The following is a 27965-nucleotide window of genomic DNA, read 5'->3' on the forward strand; positions in this document are numbered from 1 at the left end:
AAATAAAACCAACAGATTTTCAAAGCAAATATACAAAACAAATTGCACAACTGGATAGGGTTGTCTAAACAAAACAGTTTGTAGCAGGCTCTGCAAGCAGAGACTGCCTAATTTCAATAGGCAGGGAGTTCCAGACAGCAAGTGCTGATATACTATCTTTTGTTTGCCCTTCACCATCAGGTCCCAGGGCAGGTAACAACTATTCAATATTTAAAAACCCTTCAAAACAAATTACACTCACAGGATGAGGGTTTCGGGGCAGACACACTGCTTCATTTCCAGTCAGTGCATATCCTGTAACTTCCTGATAAAATCCTGCAACATTTTATACCACAAAAGTTCCGGGGGGGGGGGAGTGTGTGTCCCACTTTTGTTGTGCTATAGTGCAAGAGTGTCCCTTCAGATGGCAATAATGCAGTAACATTCATAGAATCACAGAATAGTAGAGTTGGAAGGGGCCTATAAGGCCATCAAGTCCAACCCCCTGCGCAATGCAGGAACCCAAATCAAAGCATTCCCGACAGATGGCTGTCCAGCTGCCTCTTGAGGAAGCATAACAGAAAACTAATAAGTCAGGATGCTATGTGGATGGTCCAATATAAATCCACCACTAACGCACTATTATTCAACTTGTATGTTTGGGCTAAACCCTGGAGTGGATTTACTGCCTTGCTAACATCAGAGCCACCAGCCTCCACTGATTGCATCAATGAATACAACTGGATGGACCTGTCCTACATTTTCTAGAGTAGAAATGGCCAACTGGCAGCTGCTCTTATGCCTGGATCCACCCCACCCCAGCTGTTTTATCTTGCCCCTGAAGAAGGAGGGAAAAATGTTTCCAAGCTGGAAGAAATCTCTGGATTTTCTAGGCAATGTCTCTGGCCACATTTCTGCATTTGTTTGCAATTCTAAAATTGCAAATAACTCTACAATTAAATAGTCCTCAGCATTTTAATGTGCATTTCTCCTAATATACACATTTTTTGTATAATCGTTTGCCTCGTGTATGTATTTTTCCAAACAATTCCACTAATGGGATGCATTTTTTAAATGGTCCTCCCCCCCACCGTGTTAAAATGTGAGCTGAGCCAAATTTCTCCTCCCTCCCCATACCACAGAACCCCACAGGTCTATCTGTTAGGTTGCTCATTATGCTGTAAACCTCCCAGCGGCCTTTGGGCAAACGGCAATATAGAAATGTCTCAACAAATAAATGAAAATACGCCAACATGAGTTATGTGTTTGTGCTAAAGGAGGCATGCCAACCCCGACTGCAGACTTCTTATCCTGCCGGCCGAGACCTCAGCAAAAGCTCACCGCTAGATTTAGTATTCAAACCAAAACTAAAAGCAAAGAAAAGTGTGTGTGGGGGGGGTGCAATTGGTTCCTCACATGTCCCAGCGTAGTTTCCTCTGTTGAGCAGTTGGGAGTTGTTGTTCAGGGATGAGCCAGGCAGGAAACAGGCAACCACACACACAGGCAACCGAGGGTGGGGTGGAGGGGTGGGGTGGGAAAGAGAAAAATAAAATAGGGAAATGAGAGCTTTTAATTTTTTTAAAAAAAGAGTATGTGCCCTGCAGAAATAAACGAAGGAAAAGGTTAAGGCAGGGGCAGGGAACCGAAATGTGGCCCTCCAGGCCTCTCCCCGGCAAAACACACACCCCGGCCTTCCCCCACAACCTCATCCACAGTTCTTTTGCTTGGAAGGAATGTGTCCTTGGCCTGCAAGAAAGTCTCTTGCTTAGCTGGATGAAGAGCTGTAGAAAAAGCCTGCCTCTTGAATGGCTGGAGGGAAGCCGACTGCACAAAGTGAAGCATCACATCCCTTGCCCCGCCCCCTACGGAAATGTGGCCCCTGGAAGGGAATGCGGCCCTCAGGCTGAAACATCTACCTCCTGAGTCTCATCTACATCTGCAGGGTATTTCTGGCACAAACTTCGAAGGATTCGTCTGCACCTTTTCCCAGCACACCACAAGAGTTGTAACGATGGGAGAAGCGGCGCCTTGTGAAATTATCCCTTCTGCGAGGCTCTCAGCAGTATCTCAGGGGCCTGGGACTAGTCATTTGTATTGCTGAAAGGGTGGTGTACCTGAGGGGCCGTTTATCAAATCATCCAGGAGCAAACTTGTTCGAAAGGAAAGTTTGTGCGGACTTTTGCATGAATGCAACTTTAGACATTTGCAGGGGGCATGTGTGAAATAAATCTAAATTGTTTCACAGATGCAGAGCTGTCCTTCATTAGCTGCCGCCTCCCTCTTCTTTTGCCTCGGCATGTATGCCAGGCTCACACAGGAAACTTGCTGCTTCTCCTTTGCTGTCTCTGACCGGTAGTTTCTCTTTTTGTTCTTTTTACCGTCTGGCATTTGGAAACCAATTTTTCTGCCCCTCCTCCTTAGCCTTGCGGGGGAAGCTTCAAAAAGGCAAGGGGAAAAGAAAAAAGACAGGGCAACCGGCTCAAAAGAAAGAAAGAAAGAAATCAGCTCTTTTCACCGGGCTTGCAAATCAAACAGGAAGCAGAGCAGAGCGAGGAGGAAAGTCCAGCCAAGGCATTTCAAAGCAGCCTTGAAACCACTTGACATTTCTAGCAGAGGCCATTATGCCCCCAGACGCTGACTGGGAGGCTCATTGAAGGGACGAGGGCTTGGAGGTGTGCGACTGGGAAAGGCGTGGCTATTTCTGGCACGCACTTTCCTCCAATCTTTTTTTTGGAAAGGATTTCCAGACTTATAGAAAAATGTCAAAAGGAAAAAGAACTCATCTCTTCCCATTCAACTGGCTCCAATTATTTCAGCTGTGTTCGACCCCCTCCTCCCACTCTGTCCTTCATCAGGGCCAGCCGTGTTCTGCACCTCTGAAAACAGCCTGCAGCGAAGCATTGTGCAGTGGGTGGTTCCAAGACCAAGAGGACGGGGAATATGAGACGGAGGGAGCGAGAAGAGGGAAGGACTGTCATCCAGGGCTGCACCAGGAAAGGCTGTAGCTCAGTGGCAGAGCTTCAGCTTTGCATGGGGAAGGTCCAAGGTGTGGGGCCTGGCCTCTCCTGGTGGGGCTCAGAACGCCCCCTGCCTGAAACCCCTGAGAGCCGCTGCGTCAACAATACTGAGCTTGGTGGACCATTGGCCAGGCTTCGTACAAGGGAGCTTCCCATGGCCCTGACTTGTGCTCACGATTCAACGGGCTCCCTTCTACTTTGGGGGACTGGCTGGAGGGTGGGGGTTAAGCGCTCCTCTCTGGGGGCCAATTCTTCCCTGCTAGTGTATCCCCCATACCACCCACTCCCACACACACGCGCTGCGAGAGGAAAATGGAATACAAAAGGCCCCACTTCCCTTGTCCTGTTTCCTTTGGAAGGTTGCTGCCTACACTTCTTTGCCTCGAGGGCCCCATTCATCAATTGCCCTGGGGCTGCATGACAGCTGTGGGGGGGGGGCACCCCCACCCTCTCCCTCTCTCTCTACCAAACTCTCCCACGGATGCTCACACAGGACACGCAGCCGCTCCTCAGAAGAACCACCACCACCTGCAGGATCAGGCCAATGGCCCACCTGGTCCAGCATCCTTTTCTCCAACTGGCCAATCAGACGACCTCAGGGGAAGCTCAAAAGCAGGATCCGAGCGCAAGAGCGTTCTCCCCACTGGCGACTCCCGGCAACAGGCATTCAGGGCTACGCTGCCTCTCTCCTCCATGACTCCGCCTGCAGCTGATCCGTGCACATCAGGGGAAGGGGTGGCATTACTGCCTCTCTGCACTCATCAATGATCAACCTGTTGACTGGGGAGGGGGCAATTTATGCCCCCATCAGAGCACTGGGCTTCATTCCCAACCCCAAAGCAGAGTGTCTGCCTTAATTTTTTTTCTTTCTGCTGCCAAAACTAATGGGGTTTGGGGGCGGGGGCAGATCAGGCCCCTGAACTGAATGAGGAACATAGGACATTGCTTTAAACAAACCAGACTGTTGCTCCATGTGGCTCAGCTCTGCCTGCCACGACTGCCAGTGGCTCCCAAGGGTTTCAGACAGGAGTCTCTCCAAGCAAGCCTTATCTGGAGATGCTGGGGGTTGAACCAGGGGCTTCAGCAAGCAAAGCGGTTGTTCCGGCACCGAGCTATGACCCTTCCCAAAGGAGTTAGCCAACCCTGTACCGGAAGGTCGGATTTATAGACATTTTTTAAAAGCCCTGTGCCTGGCAGAGGGAATTTTGAATCATAGGGCAAGTAAGGCCCTCCACAGGTCATCTAGGCCAACCCCTTGCCAGTGCAGGAAATGCACTGTTATGCCACCCCGTTAGGTGGCCATGCAGCCTCTGCTTAAAACCCTTTAATGAAGGAAAGTCCACCACCTACCAAGGCAGCCTGTTCCACTGTGGTTAAGGTGTTGGACTACGACCTGGGAGGCCAGGGTTCGAATCCCCACACAGCCATGAAGCGCACTGGGTGACCTTGGGCCAATCACTGCCTCTCAGCCTCATGAAAACCCTATTTACAGGGTAGCATTGACTTGAAAGCAGTACAAGCCAAGTCAGGAAGATCTTTCCACTTGAAGAAAACAAAAATTGATCCTGGTCCCCAGGACTCCGAAATAGTTTCCTATCTCTGGGCTTCTGTCCAGAGCTAAACACATTTAAAAAGGGGGAGGGGGATTGAGATGGTGCATTAACCAAAGTTCTTAAATGCGGCACTTAGGTATTTCACAGTGTAACCCTATATATGCAGCTGAAAAGAATCCTTATTGTTGAGAACATGGAGAAGCAAGCGATGGTCATCACCCTCCCCCTCACCTGCTCATCATTTCCCACCACCAGGGGTGTGAGCATCCATCCAGAGACCGCTCCACATATGTGCAAAAACTGGTCAGAAAAGCCAGCATCTTGAGAATATCAGCTTCAATTTGTTTATATATATATATATATACATACATACATACATACAGAGAGAGGGAGAGAGAGAGAGAGAGAGAGGGCGCAAGCAGCTTGTTTAGCAGCCCCCATTGTTAAAACGCCTTGGATATTGCAGACAGAAAGGAGACAAAGAGTTAGGAGCCCTTACCTGACGCTGAGTTCACGCTGTGGCAGCAACACAAATAACACCGTGCAACCAGTATTAAGACAGTGGCAACACCAGGAGGGCATTAAGAGGCAAAGGGGGAAGAGAAAAACACAGGGATATGTTTCCTGTATTCACAGCACTTGCAGCAGTTAGCATCTTTATTATTATTATTATTATTATTATTAAAAAGCACTCACAATCTCAGCTTTGCTCAGGGTGGCTCTGGGGGCAGGAGGCAGATTTGTAAGGCGGCCACAACCGACCACACTACTCTTCTTTCCCAAATCCCACCGTGCCTGCTGGGCTTTCCCCCACACATTGTGCATATTTATCAGGTTTAGAACCGGGCCTGAGCCACAATATAACTGCACGCAACCCAAGAGAGCGGCTGCAGTTCACAAGCCCGTTCGCTCTGCTGTGCAGAGGGGCCAATCAGGACTGAGACGGAGGGGCAGGAGCACAGCACTTTCCCTTCGTGCCACAGGGCCAGGGAAAGTGGCGTCATTCCAAGCTTCCCTCCCAGGGCAAATTGGAGCTTTGAGGAAGGAGAGTTTCAACTGCGACTGCAGCACTGGGGAGGGGGAAGGGTCAAGCGTACCTTCACCCCGCAATCCCAATCAGCACTACAGCCTTCCGCACTACTAACACCAGAAGAGCCCCGCTGGATCAGGCCAGTGGCCCATCGAACCCAGCATCCTGTTCTCACATTGGCCAGCAAGATGGGTCCATGGACTGCCCCTGAGCACAACAGCACTCTCCCCCTCTGCACCTTCAAGAGGCAGCTGGACAGCCATCTATCGGGAATGCTTTGATTTGGATTTCTGCATTGAGCAGGGGGCTGGACTTGATGGCCTTATAGGCCCCTTCCAACTCTACTATTCTATGGATTCCAGCAACTGGTATTCAGACAGGCACCAATGCAAAGATGCATTTAATATAACTGGTTTGGCTCTCGGATGCCTGGTGCCCGAATGCATAAGAACACAAATTGTTCTGACAGGTTTTAATATTGTATTTTAACACTGTTGTAACCCACCCATGACCTTACAATGAACAGTGGGTAAGCAGCTTAATAAAATAATTATTATAATCATAACAAGAGCCCGGCTGCAGGATCAGGCCAAAGGCCCATCTAGTTCAGCCTTTTTGCCACAATGGCCAAAAAGAAGCCCACAAACTAGCGCACAAGAGCACTTTCCCACGACAGTTTCTTAACGAATAGTATCCTGCTACCCCTGGCAACAGAGTCACCAGGACATCACAATGCATCAGTGGCCCGAAACACACGCAGCATGGTTGTGGCCAAAGTCATTTTTGGACAGAAAGCTCACACAGTCTCTGAAGTTCTGATAGAACTGGCAATGTTTCGCTTTTTCAAGTTCACAGCTATTCAGCATTTGCCACGGACTACAACTCCCCCTGCCCCCACCCCAGTTATATTTTTACCTTCTTGAACTCATGTAGTTCCACAGAGATCTCTGGGTTGCAACAGGATTTGGGGGGGTCACCACATTTCCCATCAGACTCTTTTTTTCTAGTGAGATTTGTTTTAAAAAGTGGGTGTGAGAGAGATGCTAAGGAATGGAGCAAATGCAATATACCCAACATCAAACACAGTTAAGAGCAACTTCAACTTTGCCTTAGGATTTATGAATGCCCATGGTGGGGGTGCAGCCCATGGCAAATGCTGAACAGTGCATGTTGTGACATGCAAGTGATCCATCAAGTGTCCATTTTGGTTCCTTTTACATCCGTATCACACACACACCTGGGTATGGTTCAGCCCTTGAATTAAAAATTAACATTGGGAAAAACTGCACCACAGTCAACCGAGAGCACCTTTTAAAAATGTCGGTGATTGCACGCACACACCCTACATAATTTGCTTACCTCCCAGAGCTGCAACCTTAGCAAGAAGCTAGAGAAGCAGGGGTTTTTTTTTTTTTTGGTTTTTTTTAAACCACAATAACACACAGAGGCAAAAGTGCAAACACATCAAAATCCCCAAACCGAAAAACTGCAAGGGAGGATTCATGCGGTTAGTTTCCAAATGAGTTCCAGAGACCAGCACCATTTAAGTGCCTTTTGTCTCCTTCCAGTCAATTCAGGAGCAGGTCTCAAGAGCTTCTTAAATGTTCCGATGCCCAAGGCAAAACTTAAATTGGCACCAATGGACACCACTGCATCTCAGAGGGGGACAGAGGCAATTGTGTTCCTCCTTGGTAGTTTTCTCGATTCTTTATCCCTTTCTCTGCTCCCCAAATAGAGGAGTTGCCCCCACACACACATACACAGAGTAGCAGCTTGTGGCACCATTATTATTTTATTTATTATTTATTACATTTGTATACTGCCCCATAGCCGAAGCTCTCTGGGCGGTTTGCAACAATTAAAAACATTTAAAACTTTTTAATGTTTTTAATTGTTGTAAACCGCCCAGAGAGCTTCGGCTATGGGGCAGTATACAAATGTAATAAATAATAATAATAAATAAAATAATAATGGTGCCACAAGCCGCTACTGTGTGTGTGTGGGGGGGGTCATGTCAGTGGGGTAGTGGAATCCACTCTGAGTTTTACTCTGAACTTTCAAGGAGCTTCCACCACCTTGGACAGCTCCTTGAAAGTTCAGGCTAAAACCTGGAGCTGATTCTACTGCCCCACTGACATGGAGCCACAAGCCGCCGCTGCTGCTGCTGCACAGACCCCTCTTTTCAAAAGGGTCCGAGTGGAATGCCAGCAAGCGCATCCTGTGTGAAGGCTTTCCCAATCAGCCCAGAACCTCTCGCAATTCTGCCACCCATGGCAGCTTCTGGTACCACTTACTGGAAGGATGGGGAACTGTGGCCCTCCAGCTGTTGTGGGACTACTACTCGCCTCATCGCAGACCACTGGCCATGCTGGCTGGGACCAATGGTTGCTGGAGTCCAACTGCATACATGGGGCCATGGGTTCCCTCTTCAATTTATTGCATTGGGCTGGCTCTGGATAATAGGCCTCGTCTGCAAAATTCGGTGGTTTCGAGCCGATCCACACCACCACCGTCCCTCATATGGTTGAATCGTCCAACTTTAGCTCCATGCATTGGCTAACATGCTCTGGACCATAATGGCCTGCAAACTAACAGTTATCCGTAGCAGCCTGGAAATGCATACTGTGCACGCATGCTGCTTAACTCGAGCTCATTGCTGCTGCAAATGCTGCTAACCTCCTGCCTCAATTGTGTTGATCAGTATGGTACAGTGGTTAGAGCAGCCTTCCCCAACCTGATGCCCTCCAGGAGTTGTGGGACTCCAACTCTCATCAGTGGCCAGGAGTGATGGGAGTTGTAGTCCCACAACATCAGGAGGGCATCAAGTTGGGGGCAAGCTGGGTTCATGTGCTGGACTGGGACAGGGTAGGCTGCAGTTTGAGCCCCCATACAGTCAGGAAGCTCTCTGGGTGACCTTGGGCCAGTGGACCAAACCCAGGGCCACTGTGAGGGGAGAGATCCAAGTGTGTTGCCCTGAGATCGCTGGAGTAACGGAAGGATAAAGGTGGAACAAATACAATAAATCACCCCACAAACAGAGGCAGACTGTTCAGTTAGCCAGTCTACACGCTCTGCCCAAAAGGGGGGGAAGAGTGACTTTACCATTTCAGACTATTTGGAGGGGTGGTGGATTTATTGGTGCTGCTTGTATGCATGTAGTAAACTAGCATATCAGGAATTCTGGATGGTACCATTTCAGACTGTTTTAAGAGGGGGGGCATATTTTTGGTGTGCCTTGCATGCATATAGAAAGGTAGCTTTCTCTCTCTCCCCTCTAAATATGATTGTCTACTACATGAAGGGATTTCTTTATCTAGGGAGCATTAAAAAAAGAAGTGGCTCCTCCTGCATTCTGATGCTTCTCCGTCCCATCCTTCTGCCATGCAAAGTGGCCCAGCCTAGAATTCTTCCACCCCACTCTGCACAATGGATAGGGGGCTCCAATAGCGCCTTTCCATAGTAACTTTTTGGAGCCCCCATGTAGTAACAGCCGGTGACCAGGGCTGCAGAGGTGATGTGCAGTGCCAGATGTGCCCCCCTTTCCCATAACGATATTTATTTCACAAGTGCACTGAGCAGTTTTCCCTATGTCTTCCCCAACAGGGCAAAAGCCATACAGGCAGAATGATCTTTTATTTATCACACCTGTACTTTGCCCGGATTTCAGAGCCACCGTTAAGCCTCACAACAACCTTGCAAAGAAGATTAGCTGAGAGATAACTACTGGCCCGGAGTCACCCTGGGGAGCTCCATGGGCGAGTGGCAATTTGCACCCAGATCTATCCGGGCCAGATCCAGCACTCCAGCCCCCGTGCCACACTGACTGTGGGAGATTTATGGAGCAGAACATTATCTTCTTGGCATGGATCCTTTCCCTCCTTCTCTTTGCTTCGATGGGATGCTGGGATGGGCTCCATCTCTTATCGAGAGGAGCAGGGGAAATCAGCAACACAAAAGGAGAATCTGAACAAGAATCCAGTGGCTTGAGAGAAGAGAGCTATGGAAGGAAAGCTGTTTATCAGACTGCTACCCAGGAGGAACCTTGGTCTACCCCTGCTTGGAGGATTTATACTAGGGCAGCATTTCCCAAGGTGGTGCTCTCCAGATGGTTTGGACGATGGTTCCCATCAGCCCTAGCCAGCACAAGATGCGCTGTCTAGGGCTGATGGGAGTCATCGTCCAAAAGATCTGGAGGCCATCACCTTGGGAAAGGCTGCCTTCAGAGATTCCTCTTCCCCTGAAAACTGGGAAGTGTATGGGTCCTGCCTAGAATCCCTTTCAGCAACAGGGTAAAGCACTTCGAAGCGAGGCCCCCTCATTCCAGAAAGAGGCCAGCCTCGCGTCAACATCCCAGGGTAAAACCCACCAACATGGTCCAGTCCACCTGAGGATATAAAAGCCAAGGGAAAGGTTTGCAAGGCACCACCCACGCCCCACCCAGCCGGCACAGCCCATACACGGGGGCCTCCTCCAGTCCCACCCCAAGGCAGTTCCTACCTACCTCTTCCAGCTGACTGTGGACATGCTGGACAATCAGGTCAATGGCTACGGTGTTCCCACTGCCTGGAGCCAAACAGAGAGAGAAAGACAGTAGTGCATGCCTGTTTCCTAACCGTAATGACCTGGTCAAGCCACTGGAGGGAGCCAGCACACAGTCAGCCAGTTTGCAAACAACCTAAACATTGCAAGTACCCCTAACAGCAGCCTTTGCCAACCTGGGCTCCTCCAGATGTTTTGGACTACAACTCCCATCAGCCCCAGCCAAGGAGTTCTAGTCCAAAACATCTGGAGGCCACCAGGTTGCGAAACGGCACCTTACAACTTATTAGGTTGGCATTCCCCCCCCAAAAGGGCTCCTATGCCTTTAACAGCAACACGGTCAGGCCGAAATTCAGCCGTTGTAGCTTTCCCACATCATGGCACTTTCATGCAGTAAAACTTTCTATCATGTTCATAGGTACCAACTCCTTACCTGGAAGTTAATACAGTAGGGCCCTGCTTTACAGCACTTCGCTTTAAGGCGCTTCGCTAAAGTGGCAGTCTCAATTAGACGCAATTAGACTAAAGCCCCACTCATATGGCGCTAGTTCCGCTTTTACGGCGGTTTTGGGGCATTGCACGCCATTCTATTCGATGAGTTCCGCTTTTCAGCGGTTTTCGCTTTACAGCGGGGGTCCGGAACGTAATCCGCCGTATGAGTGGGGCCCTACTGTACCCTTCATGTATTAGCAGTGGAAACAATCAGCACTTTTGGAATGATACACTGCAAGAATTTACCCACTTATCAATGTGTTCATCTGCAAAATCCAGGTGAGTTGACGACCACCTCTGTCAAGTTCTCAGAGATTTAGCGATACCATTATATATACCATCATCTCATCTCAAAATGCAATCCACATAAACACTGGACCTTAGGTATAGTTATGATGCGTTGCATTTTTAGCCTTTTCAGTTTATAATATTTCTATGCATTTTTGTACTTGACAAGGGCATTTGCGAATCAAGATACTTACAGCTGGAGTCTCTCTTAACTATGTGTGACGACACACACATAAGAAGAGTCTGGCTGCTGGATCAGGCCAATGGGGGCCCATCTAGTCCAGCATCCTGTTCTCACAGTGGCCAACCAGGTGCCCCTATGGAAAGCCCACAAGCAGGGCTTGAACACAACAATTTTAAATTCAAAACCTGTTGAACTTCTGCACGTTAGCGCAGCTGTGATATGTGCAGGACCCTTGCCGGAAGGAAAAACGGCAATCCTATCTCTTCTGAGTTTTTAAGGTAGGACTATGCAATCATCCTACACAATGCAAATGAAGCCCCTAAGGAAGAAGTTAAAATGAAAAATAAACCTTGCAGGTAAGTTGTTGTTTTTGATTACCAACCAACAATATTTTTTTAAGAAAAAATTACCAACCATTATACATGTGGCTCATCTATCCTGCAAGTGACAGGACAGAGTAGAAAATACATTTAGACTTCTTTTGAGTCATGACCACAAAATAAAATTCCTATGTGCAGGAGCAGCGTGCCACCAAGTACCAGATGCTGGCATCAAGCAAAGAGAAGCCATCAGTTTCATCCCTGGTACTGTATAAGGTCCCAGAGGCATTTGGTTGGCTGCTGGAGCTCCCAACGGACCCTGGTCTGTTTCAGCAAGGGAACTGGGATCTGTGGGCAACATGACCAGTGGGCCTTGCAGACTCCATGGCTCAGAAGCAATTCATAGGAACGTGGGACGCTGCCTTGTACCCCATCAGACAGCTGCTCTGTCTAGCTCAGCATTGCCTAGACTGACTGACTGTGGCTCTCCAGGGGTTTCAGGCAGGACTCCCATCCTGGCGTACCTGGAGATGCTGGGGAATGAATCTGGGATCTTTTGCATGCCAAGCATGCAGGCGCCGATCTGCCGGACACCTACCCCGCGGGACGACAATGTCAGCCAGCCGCATGGTGGGCTGGATGTACTGGTCGAAGGCTGGCTTCACAAACTTGTTGTACTGCTTGATGACCCCGTCGATGTCCCTGCCCCGCTCGCCAATGTCCCTGCGCAGGCGCCGAACCAGGCGGATGTCAGAATCCGTGTCAACAAATATCTTCATGTCTAGAAGCTGGAAGGGAAAATGATATAAAGAGCTAGGTTATATCCAGACATGGGATTCCGCGCTTTAATTTCATTTATTACATTTATACTCTGCCCTTCCTTTCAGAAGGAGCCTAGGGCAGCAAACAAAAAACAGTAAAAGCACTCTAAAACATCTTTAAAACAAACCTTTAAAACATATTAAAACAAAGCAGCTTTAAAAAAAATCTTTAAAAACATCTTAAAAAGCAATTCCAGCACTGACGCAGACTGGCATAAAGTCTCTACTTAAAAGGCTTGTTGAAAGAGGAAGGTTTTTAGTAGGCGCCGAAAAGATAACACAGGTGGTGCCTGTCTAATATTTACTGATTATAATTGTAGTGCTTCTGTCCCAATGTCTGGCATTCTGTTCATGTTGCAGTACCTGCTGTGTTATGGAACTGTGGCTTTTTGACCAATATACCGCCATGTCGTGCTAAATTTCATTCACACCAATAGGCACGGTGTGACAACAATGAGCGCCACTGGACATGTCGCTACTCCCTCATGCTTTCCACACATGCGCACCTCGGCTTCCCCGTGATTCCCTCATGAAAAAGGTGGGGAAGAACTGCATGCCACCCCAAATTTTGTCACTTGACTCCCACGATTTTCTGGGTTAATGGGGTTGCAAGTGGATTTTTTGCAGAAGCAATTAACATGGAAATAAGTGCTAACCTTCCACTATGGTCCACTGGTTTTCCAGAAGTGGCTTTTACACCATTTGAAAGATCAAATAAAATGTGGAAATCACGTAAGGAAACAACAGGAAAACAGAATAAACGGCTATCCGAATGCAGCCTTAGAGTGGAACTGAAACCGAATATTGCCTACCACCAGAATCTTGGCTTCCTTTGGACACACAGAAAAAACCAGAGACCTGAGTTTGGACTGTGCCATGGTAGGATGGAGTGGCACAGCTCATGTAACTGGATAGCAATATAAAAATTCAAAAATCCCCACCACACCCAAAGCAAGATGCCAGAGAGAAGATATGCCCTTTTCCCTGACATGCTTGTTTTCTATGTGGATGGAATTTTTTGCACAGAGAAACACTGAATGATGCTTGCCTACCCCTGCATCCTCCAGTGGTACAGTCCAGCACAGGCTGATCATCTCAGTTAGAACTTAGCTTAAGCAGCAAGTTGTTATCAGTCAGAATCTATTAAAGCCTATCCTAACCACACTGAATTCTAATGTTTAAAAGGAGAGCACTGTTAGTTAGATCAAATGCTGGGGGTGATGCATTCAGCAGCACAAAACAGCAGCACCCGGAAAGAAGGAAAAGAGGGGGTCTCAAAAGCCCTGCTGGAAATGCAAAACTCACCATATAGCCCTTGGACTGGAAGACAGCAAGCTCCAAAGCCTCCTGCATGCATAGCTCTGTCTTTTAAGCAGGAAAATCAGCCAAACCACAGTGTTCTTCAATCTCATAGTCTGACAACATCTGGGGACCCAACTACCATCAACCACAGCCAGCTTAGCCAACGGCCGAGGGATGGTGGGAGTTGTAGTCCAACAACAACTGGTGACCCAAGGTTGAAGAATGTGTAAATCCTGCAGCTGGCCACTGGAGGGCACTGTTTACCCTAGAACTGCAACATACTGCCTCTGTACTGTACATTTAAAGCAGGATTGGAAATGGAAATGGACTGCCTTCACGTCAATTCCGACTCATGTTTTCAGGGTAAGCGGTATTCAGAGGTGGTTTTACCATTGCCTTCCTCTGAGGCTGAGAGGCAGCGACTGGCCCAATGACACCCAGTGAGCTTCATGGCTGTGTGGGGATTCGAACCCTGGTTTCCCAGGTCATAGTCCAGCACCTTAACCACTACACCACACTGCCTCTCACTTATATCACTTTAAACCATCATGGCTGCTCCCAAAGGAACCTGGGAACTGTAGCTTGCTCAGGGTGCTGCTGAGAGTTGCCAGGAAACCTCTGTTCCCCTCACAGAGCTACAATTCTTAGAGTGGTTTAACAGTCGATCTCACTTGCCAAGGAACTCTGAGAACTGTGGCTCTGTGAGGGGAACAGAGGTTTCCTGGCAACTCTCAGTATCCTTAACAAACGACAGTTCCCAGCATGCTTTGGGGGAAAACCATGACTGTTTAAAGTGGTATGATAGACCTAATGTTATAGTGCAGATGGGGCCTCAATTGCTAAATAATATCTAGGCTCAGCCTACACCTTTTACAGCAACTGGCAGGACATTTTCCACTTCCTCACCTCTGGCCTGAGAGCCCATTTATGTACTTGCAATGGGCTTTTTCCTTCCTTTCCAAACTGCCGCCCCCCTGACCCACAGGGCAATGTGATTGACTCCGAACAGCGAAAGTATTGCGTGTGAAGGGCAGGTGCAGATTCCTAAGCACTCAGAGAACATGTGCCCGGAAGCCCTGGTAGGGTGAGACTTCCCAGTGTCCCTCTACAGAGAGTCATGGTTAGCTCCCAGTCTGTGGGGGCCATGGGAAAACAGCCCATCTGGTGGACACCCTCATCTATTGGTGGGACCTGGTGGGTTTGCCTGCAGGTGGCAGCTGAGCAGGGCCCCCATTTTCATTTCTCTACAACTGAGCCATGGCCCCTCCCCGATAGGAATCTTCCCTTCCAAAATGCTGCTTCTTTAGAAGGCACTTCCAAGTGCAGAAGCTGAAGAGCCTTTGCTGAAGGGCGAAAGGGCCATTTCGAAAATGAGAGAAATCCCGCCTTACCTTCAGGAGCTCTTTGTCTGCAAAAGCCATGATGCCTTCAAATATAATCACATTGGCACCATAAAGGGTTTTCTGGAATGAAAGCGATATCTCCATAAAGACACTCCCCCCAACACCAGAAAAACAAAAGAAAACATGGCTTAAATTTTAAAAAGAGGAGCCTATCTCAATCAGAAGCAGCTTGCCAGGTGGGGCGGAGCTGCTATACTAGCTGCCTGGCCAGTGGGTTGCTGGTGCCAGTGGAGACTGGTGGCTCTGCATTTCAGACGAAAACCCGGAGCAGATCCACTGCCTCACTGACGCTGGAGCCATCAATCTCCTCTTGCTGATGCTTACCAGGAGGGAGAAGGGAGAGGAGGCAGGGAGGTTGATGCAGCACAAATGCTCCAGCAGGGCCAGTCCAGCACTCCCACTGTGCATTTGTCCCATGGCGCCACCCCCCCCCCCAGCTGCCTCACCCTTCTCCCTCCCAGTAAGCAACGGCAACCCACCTGCCGGGGAAGCTGGCATAGCAGTTCCACCCAACAAGCCGGATGCGATCTAATGCACAGAGAAGGGAAACCGACAAGACCAAAACAAAAAAAATCAAAAGGACACAGGAGCCAGGGAGCTACAAAGAGGAGAACTGAGGTTTGCTGGCAAGAAGCCTTGGTTTCTAAACCGGGCAATTAAATGAAAGTGCTTGCAGGCAAAAGACAGGGAGAGTAAGGACAGGAACCCATGACAAGCTTATTCCTCTAAAGAGAGATGCGGAAGGGAAGGAGCCTATGAAAGGAGCAGGTCCCACGCCAGGGATTCATATTTAAAAGTATTTCTAAACTGCTTAATATTTTTTTAAAAATTCTAAGTGGCATACAACAGTAGAAAATTGTTCCTGTGTTGTAACCTGCCCTCGGACCTGTTGGAGAAGGGCCAATAAGACATCTGATAAACACACACACACATACAACACGGAGACAATATCATACAACAAAGCAAAACATTCCATCCAAGAATACCAGCGGTACGGGGTCCAGCCTTATAGATTGGGGAAGTTTTATATTTGGCAAATATAGGATGTTGCAGGTTGTCGGTGGTAGCGCTGCCCCTCCCATCCATTCAAGCATGAAGGGAAAGCCCCAAAGCAGTCCGTTCTGTTGCACGGGTGGGTTATTCAGTGTGGTGCACTGGTTAAGAGTGTCGGACTAGGATCTGAGGGATCAGGGTTCAAATCCCCATTTGGCCATGAAGCTCACTGGGTGACTGCGGGCCCAGTCACCGGCTCTTAGCCTAACCTACTTTGCAAGATTGTTGTGAGGGTAATATGGAGAGAAGAGGGAAGCCATGCATACCACTCTGAACTCCTTGGAGGAGTAATAATGTAATAGGAGGAGTAATAACAACTAGAATACTACCTATAATGGAATAAAACCTATAACTGAGGCTAAATGTCCCTCCTCCCCCATTTTGGTCACCCTCATTGGCTGGTGGTAACAATGGGGGGAGGGAGATTTTGGTGATTCTTTCAGGGGTTGGAAACTTACTAATAATGGCAGGGGCATGAGTTCTGTTCTGCCCTCGCTCTGTTGCAGCAGATGGCTGGCTCAATTTCCCAGAATTCCATCTGAGTGACCATCACCACTGCTGCAAGCGAGTATCATTCCGCCCCCACAACCCCAAGGAAGGGGGAACCCCAAAGATACTAATGCAGCAGGGTGGAGGGGGGGCTCTTTCGATTCCAATAGACTGGAATCAAAATACCAGAACCACAAACGAATAACTAAAGTCTTAACGCCTGCCTCACCCATTCTTTCTTGCGGCTGTGGCTGGTGAAGTCGTAAATGGGGATTTTGACACTTTTGCCTTGCTTGAGTTTCTTCAGGGTGGAGATGACCAGGTCAAAATCGAAGGCGTCGGGGTGGTCAAAGTTGTAATCGTTGCTGGACGCCTTTTCCTGCTGCTCCTTTGTCAGGACCTGCCGGGGAAAAGACAGGAGGTGACCCACCCAGAGTTTGCCATGGGGAGGGGGGGAAAGTGTAAAAAAATTGTGGGGTGGAAAACGTGTGTGTGTGTGTGTGTGTGTGTGTGTGTGTGTGCGTGTGTGAGTGAGTGAGAGAGAGAGAGAGAGAGAGAGAGAGAGAGAGAGAGAGAGAGAGAGTGTGAGTGAGTGAGTGAGTGAGTGTGTGAGTGAGTGTGTGAGTGTGTGTGTGAGTGAGTGTGTGTGTGAGTGAGTGTGTGTGTGAGTGAGTGTGTGAGTGTGTGAGTGTGTGTGTGAGTGAGTGTGTGAGTGTGAGTGTGAGTGTGTGAGTGTGAGTGTGTGAGTGTGAGTGTGTGTGTGTGTGTGTGTGTGAGAGAGAGAGAGAGAGGAGGACCCTGACCTTGGAAAAAGGACCTCTACTTCGGGTGTGGCACCTTTACAAGGAGGTCTGGGAGCTCCTTCCTGTTCCCTGAATCTCTAAGAGCTTTTTGTAATATCTCTGGAGTGGGAGAAGGGCCCTTTTCCAAGGCCAGAGGCAGGATCCCCCCCCCCCCAATTTTGGCAGAGGACTTTATGGATCACAGGTTCACCACCCCGGCCTAATAGCAATATTTTTTATGAGAAACTAGAAAGCTGGAACACCATATTGATTTTTTTTTAAAAGCACCCTGAAACACATAGGGAGTTGCCTTATACTGATTCAGACGACTGATCCATTGAGCTCAGTATTATCTGCTCTGACTGGCAGCGGCCCTCCAGGCCACCTTGTTCTTGTTTAACTGGAGGTGCTGGGGATTGAACTGGCAACTGTCAGCATGCAAAGCCTGTGATCTACTGCTGGGCTGCTGGAGATGGAGTGGGAAAAGTGACAAATTAGTTGCATGTTCTGGAAAATAAATGAATTGGCAAGGATGATGACAAGATACAGGAGGATCTAATCAAAACAACAAAAAAGATAATGAGGAAACAATTCTTAACCAAGCAGCTAATTAAACTGTGCAAGGTTTGGCAGACAAAGCCTGAGAGCCCAGCGGAAAATTGGACAGCCTCTTCATTACACGGAATGGCAGAAGGAAGGTACAGTGAGTGCACTGTTAGACTGAAGCAAGCCAGGGTCCTACGAGCCTCTTTACAAAATGGATGGCGACGGTTTAATGTCAGGACAGCATACTGTATCAGTGAAGGGTCAGTACTTAATGCAGGCACTCTTGGACCCCTGCAACGTTAAGTAGAGCTTATTCAAAAGGAGGCCACACCACTGTCATGCAAGCAGAAAGGATTAAAAGGGGAGGCCCTGTTGATAATTTCAATGGATTATTTTTCCAATGCTGACACAGCATTCATTTCTACTCACCAGGAAAGATTATTTCATTGTAGGGGAAGGGCTGTGGCTCAGTGGCAGAGCACCTGCTTTGCATGCAGAAGGACCCTGGTTCAATCCTGGCATCTCCAGGCTGGGCTAGGAAAGACTCCCCTGTCTGAAACCCTGGAGAGCTGCTGCCAGCCTGTGTGGGCACTACCAAGCTAGATGGACCAGTGGCCTGACTCCATATAAAGCAGCTTCCTGTGCTGTGTGAGTTTTGAACGGGCTTAATGCTGCACCAGAAAACAGTTAAGGTGCCTCTATGAATCAGGTTAATGTTTTCTGCGGCTCTTTTGAGTGGTCACTGCTCCCGTCCAGCTCAGTGGGTATGTCTAAATCTTTACTGGCATACGTGTGCGCTGGGTCTTTATATCTCTGTCAGTATTGATATTCTAGCTTGATTATTATTGGATGAGATAGTGGCCACAACCAGGCAGATGCGCAGAGAGCGAGGAACTGCATCCCCACTCGCTGCCGCTCTCGCCAGCTGGGACGGGCCCCTTCCGCCAGCCCTGTGAGGGAGAGCAGCAGGGCCACCTGTGAGCGGGGGGGCAATGGTATGTGCTAGGCTCTCATGAGCCCACTTGTTGCAACAGGAGAGACAAGAGGCAGGCAGTTTCCAGCTAGACCCCAGAAGGCAAAGGCTCCACCTTGCAAGGGACAAAAACCTCTGGCTGTGTTACAGTCACTTCTAGGAAGGTTTGGTCTCCAGGCTATTTCTCAAAGGCTGCAAAAGGGTCCTTTTTTCCGGAATGACGAGCAGCCCTTTGTAGTGAAATAAGTAACAGTTAGAAATAGGTGCCTGGGCTGGCTTGTTTTCCTCCTCCCTCACCCTCCCTTTTTTCCTTGGGTGTCAATGTCTTTCTAGATTGTAAGCCCGAGATCAGAGGCTGTCTTTGCTCCTACTGAATGGAAACCAATTCTGAGAGCTTTTCCCAGCTGAAGGGTAAGTTACCTTGAACACAAAATATCACACCATGACGCAACACTTTCACATTATCCCCTTTGATAAATCAATATGAAAAGTTGTGGTACAGAGCAGTAGCTCTCAGCTCTGCTCCTCTCTGACCTTGTAGAAGGAGTCCATGGAAAGGAGAACCACCCACGGCACATCCAAGGCCTCAATGATCATCCTGGCCACTGTGGTCTTCCCTGAGGCGCTGCCCCCTCCGAGGCCTGAGGAGTGAGGGAAAACAGGAACTGATTGGTTCAGGTTCACTTTGGTTTGTCTATTTATTTAAAAATGCTGTGAAACTATCCTTCATCTTTCCAGACTACCCTGAACACACCCGATCTCGTCTGATCTCGGAAGCTAAGCAGGGTCAGGCCTGGTTAGTACTTGGATGGGAGACTGCATGGGCATACTGGGTGCCGTAGGCTAAGAGGAAGGCAAGGGTAAAAACCACCTTTGAATACCTCTTACCATAAAAACCCTATGAATACATGCAAAAAATATTCATAGGGTCGCCATAAGTCGCAATCGACTGGAAGGTATAGAACAACAAAACTTTCCAGATCCCAAGTTGGAATACAAAACAGATGGCCAACTAGTCATATTGAAGTCAAATGCAATAATACAACAACAGTCGGAACATAAGAGCCTGGTTGCTGGATCTGGCCAAGGGCCCATCTAATCCAGCATTTTGCTCAGTGGCCAGCCAGATGCCTGTGGGAAGCCGGCCATCAGGGTCTGAGTGCAACAGCACATCTCCCCACCCTTGATTCCCAGAAACCGGAATATTGTCTCCAACACTAAGGTAGACCGTAGCCATCATGGCTAGTATCCACGATAAGCAGCAGCAGCGGTGGCAGCAGCACAAGACAAAAATCAAACACATTTCAGAAGAATTAACAATAGAGCAGGTCACAGACCCAACAGTTAAAATGCTTAAAATGCCTGGCTGCATAAAAAAGGTTTTATAAGCAAGCCTTTCCAATCCTGTCTCTGCAACAAAGAGCAGACATTTATTGATCCATTCTCCTTCTCTCTGAACTCCCAAGCTAGAAGGATTCTGCGTAATTCAATTGTCTGCTTCCAGCCCAAGAGAATTCTGTTGATATATTTTTTAAAAAATTGCAAAAGGCAGAAAAATTAAGTATTTTAAAATTGTAAACTGCCTCAAGCGCATGGGGAGAAAAATGGCACATCTCAAATGTGATAAAAAAAATTAGTTATACTCACAAGTAAGCCCACTGAAAAGAAATACATGACTACCTTAAGTTTGTTGAGTTTAATGGGTCTACCCTGAGTACAACTAACACTGGATATAACCCAGACAAATTGACCTCACAGTCTTATAGATGTTTACTCAGGAGTAAATCACACGGCATTCAACGGGGCTCATTCCCTAATGTGTGCGTGTGCAGAGTTGAGGCTTAATGGCCCCAACACGCACTGGCCATTGCCTTTGCTCTTTCAACCCCCTCCCTTGGGCTATTACTAATGGCTAGAACTAATAGGGGCTTCTGCTGGGAGGAAGGGCGGGATAAAATCAAATAATGAATAACTAATATTAGGACTGATTGGGACAGTACTGCTTGATTATTTCTTCATTCAATACCACTTGTAGCCCACCCCTTCCTCCCAGAAGCTCAGGAGGGCCTTTGGGACTCACAACCACCCTGTGAGGTAGGGTCTGAACTGAAACGCTAGCCCGAGGAGCATTGCTGAAACTGGATTGGCCACTGTGAGAACAGGATGCTGGCCTAGATGGGCCACTGGCCTGATCCAGCAGGCTCTTCTTATGTTCTTATGATTGAAATCCAAAATGGCGCCCCTGGCGGGGAGTGTCTTACCAATGACAAAGGCCTCCTTCGACTGCGCGCCATGCTCATTGTACCAGGGGGGGCGGCCGGCGGTGTAGATCGTCCTTTTACTGGTCCGCAGCAGGGGTGGCTCAGATTTGCACTGGCTGGTGGTCCGTTTCCGTGGCGACCTCGTGGTGCCCACTGCAGGGAGCAGCCTGTCTAAGGATTCGGCGCTGCTGTTGCTAGGGAGACAAGGAGAGGGAGAGTTCTGGGCCTACCTCTAACAGCCAGCAGATGAGGTGGGAAACCTCAGCCACACAACGGATAACAGAGTACTGGATTTGGACTGGGAAGACATGGGTTCGAATCCCCACTCAGCTGTGAAGCTCACTCTGTGACTTTGGGACAGACTCTGTTTCTCAGCCCAGCCTACCTCACAAGGTTGCAGGTTGGGATGAGATAGGAGCAGCCATGTACATCACCCTGAGCACCTTGGAAGAAAGCATCGCTGTTAAAAAAATTGTGGCCTGGTCCCCTTCAGATTACAGGTGAGGGCCCACATCAAGGGTAGCCACCATGGTGCCCTTCAGATGTTGCTGGACTCCAACTCCCATCAGCCCCAGTCAGCATGGCCAACGTTCAGGAATAGAAGGAGTTGGAGTCCAACCACATCTGGCTACCCTGGTGCACACAGTTGAATGCTTCGTCGTACAAAAATAAAGAAATAAAATGCCCTGCACATAGAAAATTAGGCAGAGCAAGAAACCTCTCCCTGACATCTAGCTTTCTATGTGCAGGGATTAGGATTAATTATTTTGTATGGAGAGAATCCAATCAAGGGAACCCTCACTGTCATCTTAAGTATGTTTTAAAGTGTTTTTAGCGCGTTGTTTGCCACCCTGGGCTCCTGCTGGGAGGAAGGGCGGGATACAAATTAAATAATTAATTAATAAATAAACATAAATAAGTAGAGGATATTGCTCAGACACATCGTTTTACTACTTAAATCTTTTTTGGTCACGAGAGAACTAGGATTTGATCACCAGAAGGAGAGCAGTTATGATTCAGGTTCAGTTGGGTTGAGGAAGGCTAAACTGGGGAAGCCATCAGAGAGTGTTACCGTCAGGGAAGGACTTATGAGAAGACCTGATTCACTAGAAAAGACAATAACGCTGGGAAAAACAGAAGGGAGTAGAAAAAGAGGAAGGCCAAACAAGAGATGGATTGATTCCATAAAAGAAGCCACAGACCTGAACTTACAAGATCTGAGCAGGGTGGTTCATGACAGATGCTATTGGAGGTCGCTGATTCATAGGGTCGCCATAAGTCGAAATCAACTTGAAGGCACGTAACACATACACACACAGGCTCAGCAAGTGCGTGCACAAGCGCGCGCACACACGGCTTTATCAGAGTTCAAGGACACATTCTGGCCAGGCAAAAAACACTCAAGGAGAGTATAAAAGCAAGGCCAGTGGGGTAGGTTTCCCGAGGAGAGTCCCAAAGGCAGACAGAGAGACCTGGAGGGCCGTTTCTGGCCCTCTGAACTGGAGATCCCCCCCAGTCCTCCTTTGCTGGCTTGGTTTCAGTGAAGATTGTGCAGATGCCTCGAAGCACAAGAGTCCAGGACCATGAACGGCAAGTTGCAGCGATGCAATACACCAGTGGCATCCCTGCCACAAAGCGGGCACTCTTTGGGCGCTTCTCCTGTCAGAGCGCCTTGGATTTCAAAACCAGCCTTCTGCCTGGCGGCTGGGAGGGAGGGGAAAAAATCCCCAGGGCAGCAGCTCAGGCGATTCCTACGGTCACAGCCAGGTGGCGGTGCTGCCACAGGGCGCTGCCACTAAGCTGTGCACGATTGGCTAGCTGATATTTATACGCATCTCAAGCGCTCAGTGAAGGTCAGCTAAGCGACCTCTCTCCCAGTCATCAGTGCAGTTTAGGGAACAGAGGAGGAAAGCCTCCCCAAAGAGCTCTTGCGTGGCCGGCAATCACGTGGCACCACACCCTCTGCCCTCCAGATGGCCACAGGCCAGTAGGATAAGCTGCTGGGAGCAACCACGGCTCAGCAAGCCAGGAACAGAACAGAACAGATTATTTATAGCTGATCTTTTCCCAAGGCCAGCTCCTCCCCCAATTTTCCACTTCTAGCCCACATCGCCTCTTGCCAATGCATTTATGGCGACAGCAACCAGTTAAATTCAGGGCCTGGAACAGGGCTTAAAATGCCCCCAAAATGAAACAAGACAGAGGGCCCCTCCCTTTTTGTCCACAGGTAAGGAGATCAAGCCCCCCATCCAATATTTGTGGGGAAAGTTTGCCTCCTTTCAGGATATCTGGGACTAAAAAATGTGGCCTCCAACTCCCAAGTCAGGCTGGATATTCAAGAGTAATGGCAGAATTATGTTGCTAAACACGGGCTCATTTTAGGGTCAATACTTTTTTTTAAAAAGTGTCCCTACACCTGTGCATTTAATAACAGTCTGTCAGGCAGAAATTGGACAGGTGAAGCTTTCCTTATTTTATATTTGTGATCAAAGCAGCTTCAGCTGCTTAATTTCTATAAGTTAGGCTGCTGTTAAAAGGTAGAGGTGCAGGCCAGGTTTTTTTTTTTTTAAAAAGTGGCTCCTCTTTACCGTGGTTTCAACCAAACTTATTATTGTCTGCAGATTCGGGGGGGGGGGCTAAATCCCATACTCGAATTCTGCTCGGTTGAAGGATTACAGGATCTGGCAGAAGCCGTGCGACACTGGTGGAACTTGAGATATGGCCCTTGCACAACAGATGCACCCAGTGATTCCAGGGGCATGTCTGCCACTTTAACTGCCGTTTCCTGAGTCTGTTTTTCCCCTCTGCGCTGGGACTCATCACATACAGGATATAGCAGCCATGCCACACAGTGTCATTGGCATAGGAGCAGCACCTCTCTCCTCTTCTGGCATCATTGGATGACTTTTAATATTATTATTATTAGTAGTAGTAGTAGTAGTAGTAGTTTGTTTATTTAATTAATTAAATTTCTACACTGTCCCATAGCCAAAGCTCTCTGGGCAGTTTACAACATAAAAAACAAATACAATATATAATATACAATTCATATTCAGTACAATAAAAAGGAAAAATACATCACATTTTAAATAAACATAACTAAACAATAAATCTCAACAACGTACAATGTATTTCACTATCTCACTAAAGCCAAGGCACAGTGCTTGGCTTTCAGAGTTGCACAAGTACCACCAAGGAGGGAAAAAAGCAGTCGTGAACTTTTTTTGCTTGTTTATCTGCCAGCTCAGGTTGTGCAAAGCTTGCCAACCAACTGTCTTATAAGGTGTCTCTCTCCCCCTGCCCCTTGAACTAGGAAACTCAACATCTGAAACGCTCATCCTGAAATTTTCCTGGACTGCCCAGTCAGGCAATCATCATTGTCATGTATATTCTTCATTTGGCTTATTCCAGCCCCAACCCCAGCAGCAAGTTGAAATATTCCAAAGACAATGGAGAAGGAAGATGCCCCTTAAGAACATCAGAAGAGCCTGGCTGCTGGATCAGGCCAAAGGGAGCCCATCTAATCCAGCACCCTGTTCTCCCAGCTCACTAGCAGGTCTTGAGGGCAAGAGCACCCTTGCAAGCCTTAGGAAAGAGGATATGCCTGAAGCAAGGGCCTCATATATTCAAAGCACACAGCCCACCAACATGCATAGAGCTACAACTCGAGACCTGGGAGGTTACCGGAGTATGGAAGGGGAGGTCAGCTCTCCACCAGTAACATTTCCGAACCTGCTGGAGAGGCGTAACTACAACCCCACCTGGCACCCCGCCAAGGGAGATGAAAGGGATCATCTCGCCATGCTGGTATGTCAGGCTGCATGTCAGGCCTGCCCAAACACTCAGATGAGGAAGGCAACCAAGAAAAAGTCTATTGCTGCGATCTCAGTGCCGGCAGAAAGATCAAAACACTCAACTGGAAAATCCAAAGAAGTCCATTCTCACACAACCGTCCGGATGTCATGTGACCATGGCTGGCTCTGCAGACTGGTGTTGCTTGTTGAACAAATGAACACAATGTCAAGAGATACTCTCAACATTTCACACATGAAAATGAGGGTGCAGTTATGAAACCCCTGTTCTCATACCAAGGATCATGGTCAGGACCAGGGCTGTGGAGTTGGTACGTCAAACCTTCAACTCCGACTCCTCTTTTTTTCTACTGTCCAACTCCTTCATAAATGGCAAATGTATATGATTTATTAATATTAATAAATGAATATTAATATTAATATATTAATTTTATTTTAAAGCCGGAGTTGGAACATTTCTACCGACTTCGACTCCGACTCCACCCAAAATTGCTTCCGACTCCAACTCCAAGTCTCCGACTCCACAGCCATGGTCAGGACTCAAGTGGAACCACACCCACCCACTTGGTTTGTTCACATGCTACACAGGTACAAGCTGTCTCTACACACGTATAAAAATTTGTGTGGAAGAGTATATCCTTGCTGATTTCTTCAGCCAGCTATATGCACACAGGTTCACAGGTTCTACACTTGATGAACGGTACATGCGGATATTTGTAGGAGTTTATAGCTCAGCTATTTAGGGTTGTTTACATGTTAAGCTGAACACAAGTACAAGGTGCCTCCACACATGTACAGGTGCTTGGGTGAAAGAGTGCACACTGCTTGATTTGTACTGTTGCATACGCATGTTCACCGACTCTACTTTCACTGAACGTTCCTGTGAATCCCTTGTGCACCTCAACCGTTTGTGTACACAGGTACAGAGAATGTACACTCATTGAAGGTAACATGCGAACATCTTTTCTGAATGTACACTTGCTGAATGTGACAATTCTTCACTGTTGCATATTGCTGGAAGCTGAGCTCCACTTGCTGGGCACATTCACAACAGGGGTGCGGAGTCTGTCATCAGCCCCAGCCAGCAGGGCAAATAGTCAGGGATGAATGGGGCTGGAGTCCATCGACTTCTGGAGAGCCCAGGTAAACTACCTTGCTACTTACAGTGTGTTTCTACAGCCTGGCTGCACAAGTTTAAAATCCAAGACACCAGCAGTGAGTGGAGATAAACCAGAACTAATAATAATAATAATACATTTTATTTGTTAGTCGCCTATCTGTCCGAGTTAACGGACACTCTAGGCGACTTACAACAACAGATTAAAATACACTGTATAATTAAAAGACAAATCATCAGTCATTCTAAAACATCAATTTATACATCATAAAACTAATCCATCCCAAGGATCCCGTAGGCCTGCCGGAATAGCCAGGTCTTTAAGGCTCGGCGAAAACTGATCAGGGAGGGGGCATGGCGAAGACCAAAAGGGAGAGAGTTCCAGAGGGTGGGGGCCACAACCGAGAATGCCCTCTCTCTGGTCCGCACCAGCCGAGCTGTTTTGGCTGGTGGGACCGAGAGGAGGTCCTGTGTGGCTGATCTTGTCAGGCGGCCTAATTGGTGATGCTGGAGGCGCTCCTTCAGATAGACTGGGCCGAAACCGTATAGGGTTTTAAAGGTCAACACCAACACCTTGAATTGGGCCCGGTAGACAACTGGTAACCAACTGCCCCTGGGACGTTCACTGCTCACAATATACCTCAGCAATCAATCATATATTCTCTTACGTCCTACCCAGTAACGAAGGTTTCCTGATCTGCTGATGAGTCAAAACTAAACACTCTTTTACATGAGTAAAAACTAAAGACGCTCACTTTGAATCTAGCACAGAATAAAGCCAGAATGAAACCAGCAACAGCGAGTAACATCAGAACAAAGAATCTATCTAAGAACAATTCATGACAGACCTTCAGATGAGGTGGTTCCAGGGCAGTTTGCAAATATAAAAATAGCCATAAATATCATAAAAACACACACAACAATGAAACTCCTCATTCCAGTTATAACCATCCTGCCTCATGAAACTTATTTAAAAACTCTGAGGCAAGTGATTTTTTTTTAATTGTTCATTAATTTTTACCTCACGTTCCCATATGTATTCTTTCCCTACAGTCAGCTAAAGTAGGCTGAAATCTCAGGCTGCGCATTAGTGTCCATGCACCCGTGTCGACGCGCATGCACGTTAAGAGACAAGAGGTAGCCATTCTACCCCACAACACGGAGCGTTTCACTTTTTTACAGACTTGGGGAAGAGGGCGTAAACCTGAAGAATGGCAAATCCAGAAACCCACCCTGACAGCATTTTAGCAAGGCATTCCTACAGCTGCAAAATGGCAAAGAAAAATATAGATGTTGTTCTTAATAAAGAGGAACACAGTTCAACCATGGTGGGGATCCAGATTGCTCCTCGGTGCCTGCGGAAAGGACCAAATTGCCTTTCCTCATTTTGGAGGAATCTGTTCTGTAACATTCAGAAAAAGAAATGTTTAACTTTGGCTGGCTAAGCGGGACGGTAAATTTTCTTTGTTTTAGATCAGGGTGGAGAACTTTTTTCTGCCGGAGGGCCGCATTCCTTCTGGATAACTTTCTGGGGGCCACATGCCAGTAGTGAGCAGGGCCAGAGGCAAAAGTGGGTGAAGCAATGAATGTAAATTTGACCTTTAAACAGTAGGCCTGTTTTTACGGACACTCCTCTCTGTCTTCCATCCAGGCAGACAAGAAGCATTATCAGAGGTCAAGGACTCATGCCAGCCAAGCAAAAACATTCAAGGAGAGTGCAAAGCAGGGCAAGTGAGGGGTGTGGCCTGGGAAGAGATCTGAGAGACGGGAAGAGACTTGGAGGGCCACTTTTAGCCCCCAGGGCCAAGTTTCTCCAGCCCCGTTTTAGATGCTGTAGCTTCTCAGAAAAAACCATAATGCTGGGAAAAACAGAGGGGAGTAGAAAAAGAGGAAGGCCAAACAAGAGATGGATTGATTCCATAAAGGAAGGCACAGACCTGAACTTACCAGATCTGAACAGGGTGGTTCATGACAGATGCTCTTGGAGGTCACTGATTCATAGGG

At 47.9% G+C, this 27965-nt stretch overlaps 1 protein-coding gene and 1 pseudogene across 6 annotated transcripts in view; one reads left to right on the forward strand and one right to left on the reverse strand.

Moving 5' to 3' along the window:
* Nucleotides 1-27965, reverse strand: part of UCKL1 (uridine-cytidine kinase 1 like 1) — a 54376-nt gene that overhangs the window by 15862 nt on the left and 10549 nt on the right. For 2 of the 6 annotated variants that reach the window (XM_061630967.1, XM_061630969.1), the window contains exons 2-8: nt 21033-21226; nt 19306-19412; nt 16700-16870; nt 14917-14988; nt 12001-12190; nt 10081-10142; nt 1396-1415 (exon numbers count right to left, since the gene is read on the reverse strand). In XM_061630967.1, coding sequence (XP_061486951.1) covers nt 1396-1415; nt 10081-10142; nt 12001-12190; nt 14917-14988; nt 16700-16870; nt 19306-19412; nt 21033-21226 — 816 coding nt within the window. Of the gene's footprint in view, nt 1-1395; nt 1416-5048; nt 5066-10080; nt 10143-12000; nt 12191-14916; nt 14989-16699; nt 16871-19305; nt 19413-21032; nt 21227-27965 lie in introns of all 6 variants that reach the window. The other 4 variants (XM_061630968.1, XM_061630970.1, XM_061630971.1 and 1 more) reach the window with 2 other exon arrangements.
* Nucleotides 19498-19616, forward strand: LOC133388147 (5S ribosomal RNA; annotated as a pseudogene).

This window comes from Rhineura floridana, chromosome 6, assembly GCF_030035675.1.
Source record: "Rhineura floridana isolate rRhiFlo1 chromosome 6, rRhiFlo1.hap2, whole genome shotgun sequence".
In the NCBI taxonomy this organism is placed as follows: Eukaryota; Metazoa; Chordata; class Lepidosauria; order Squamata; family Rhineuridae; genus Rhineura; species Rhineura floridana.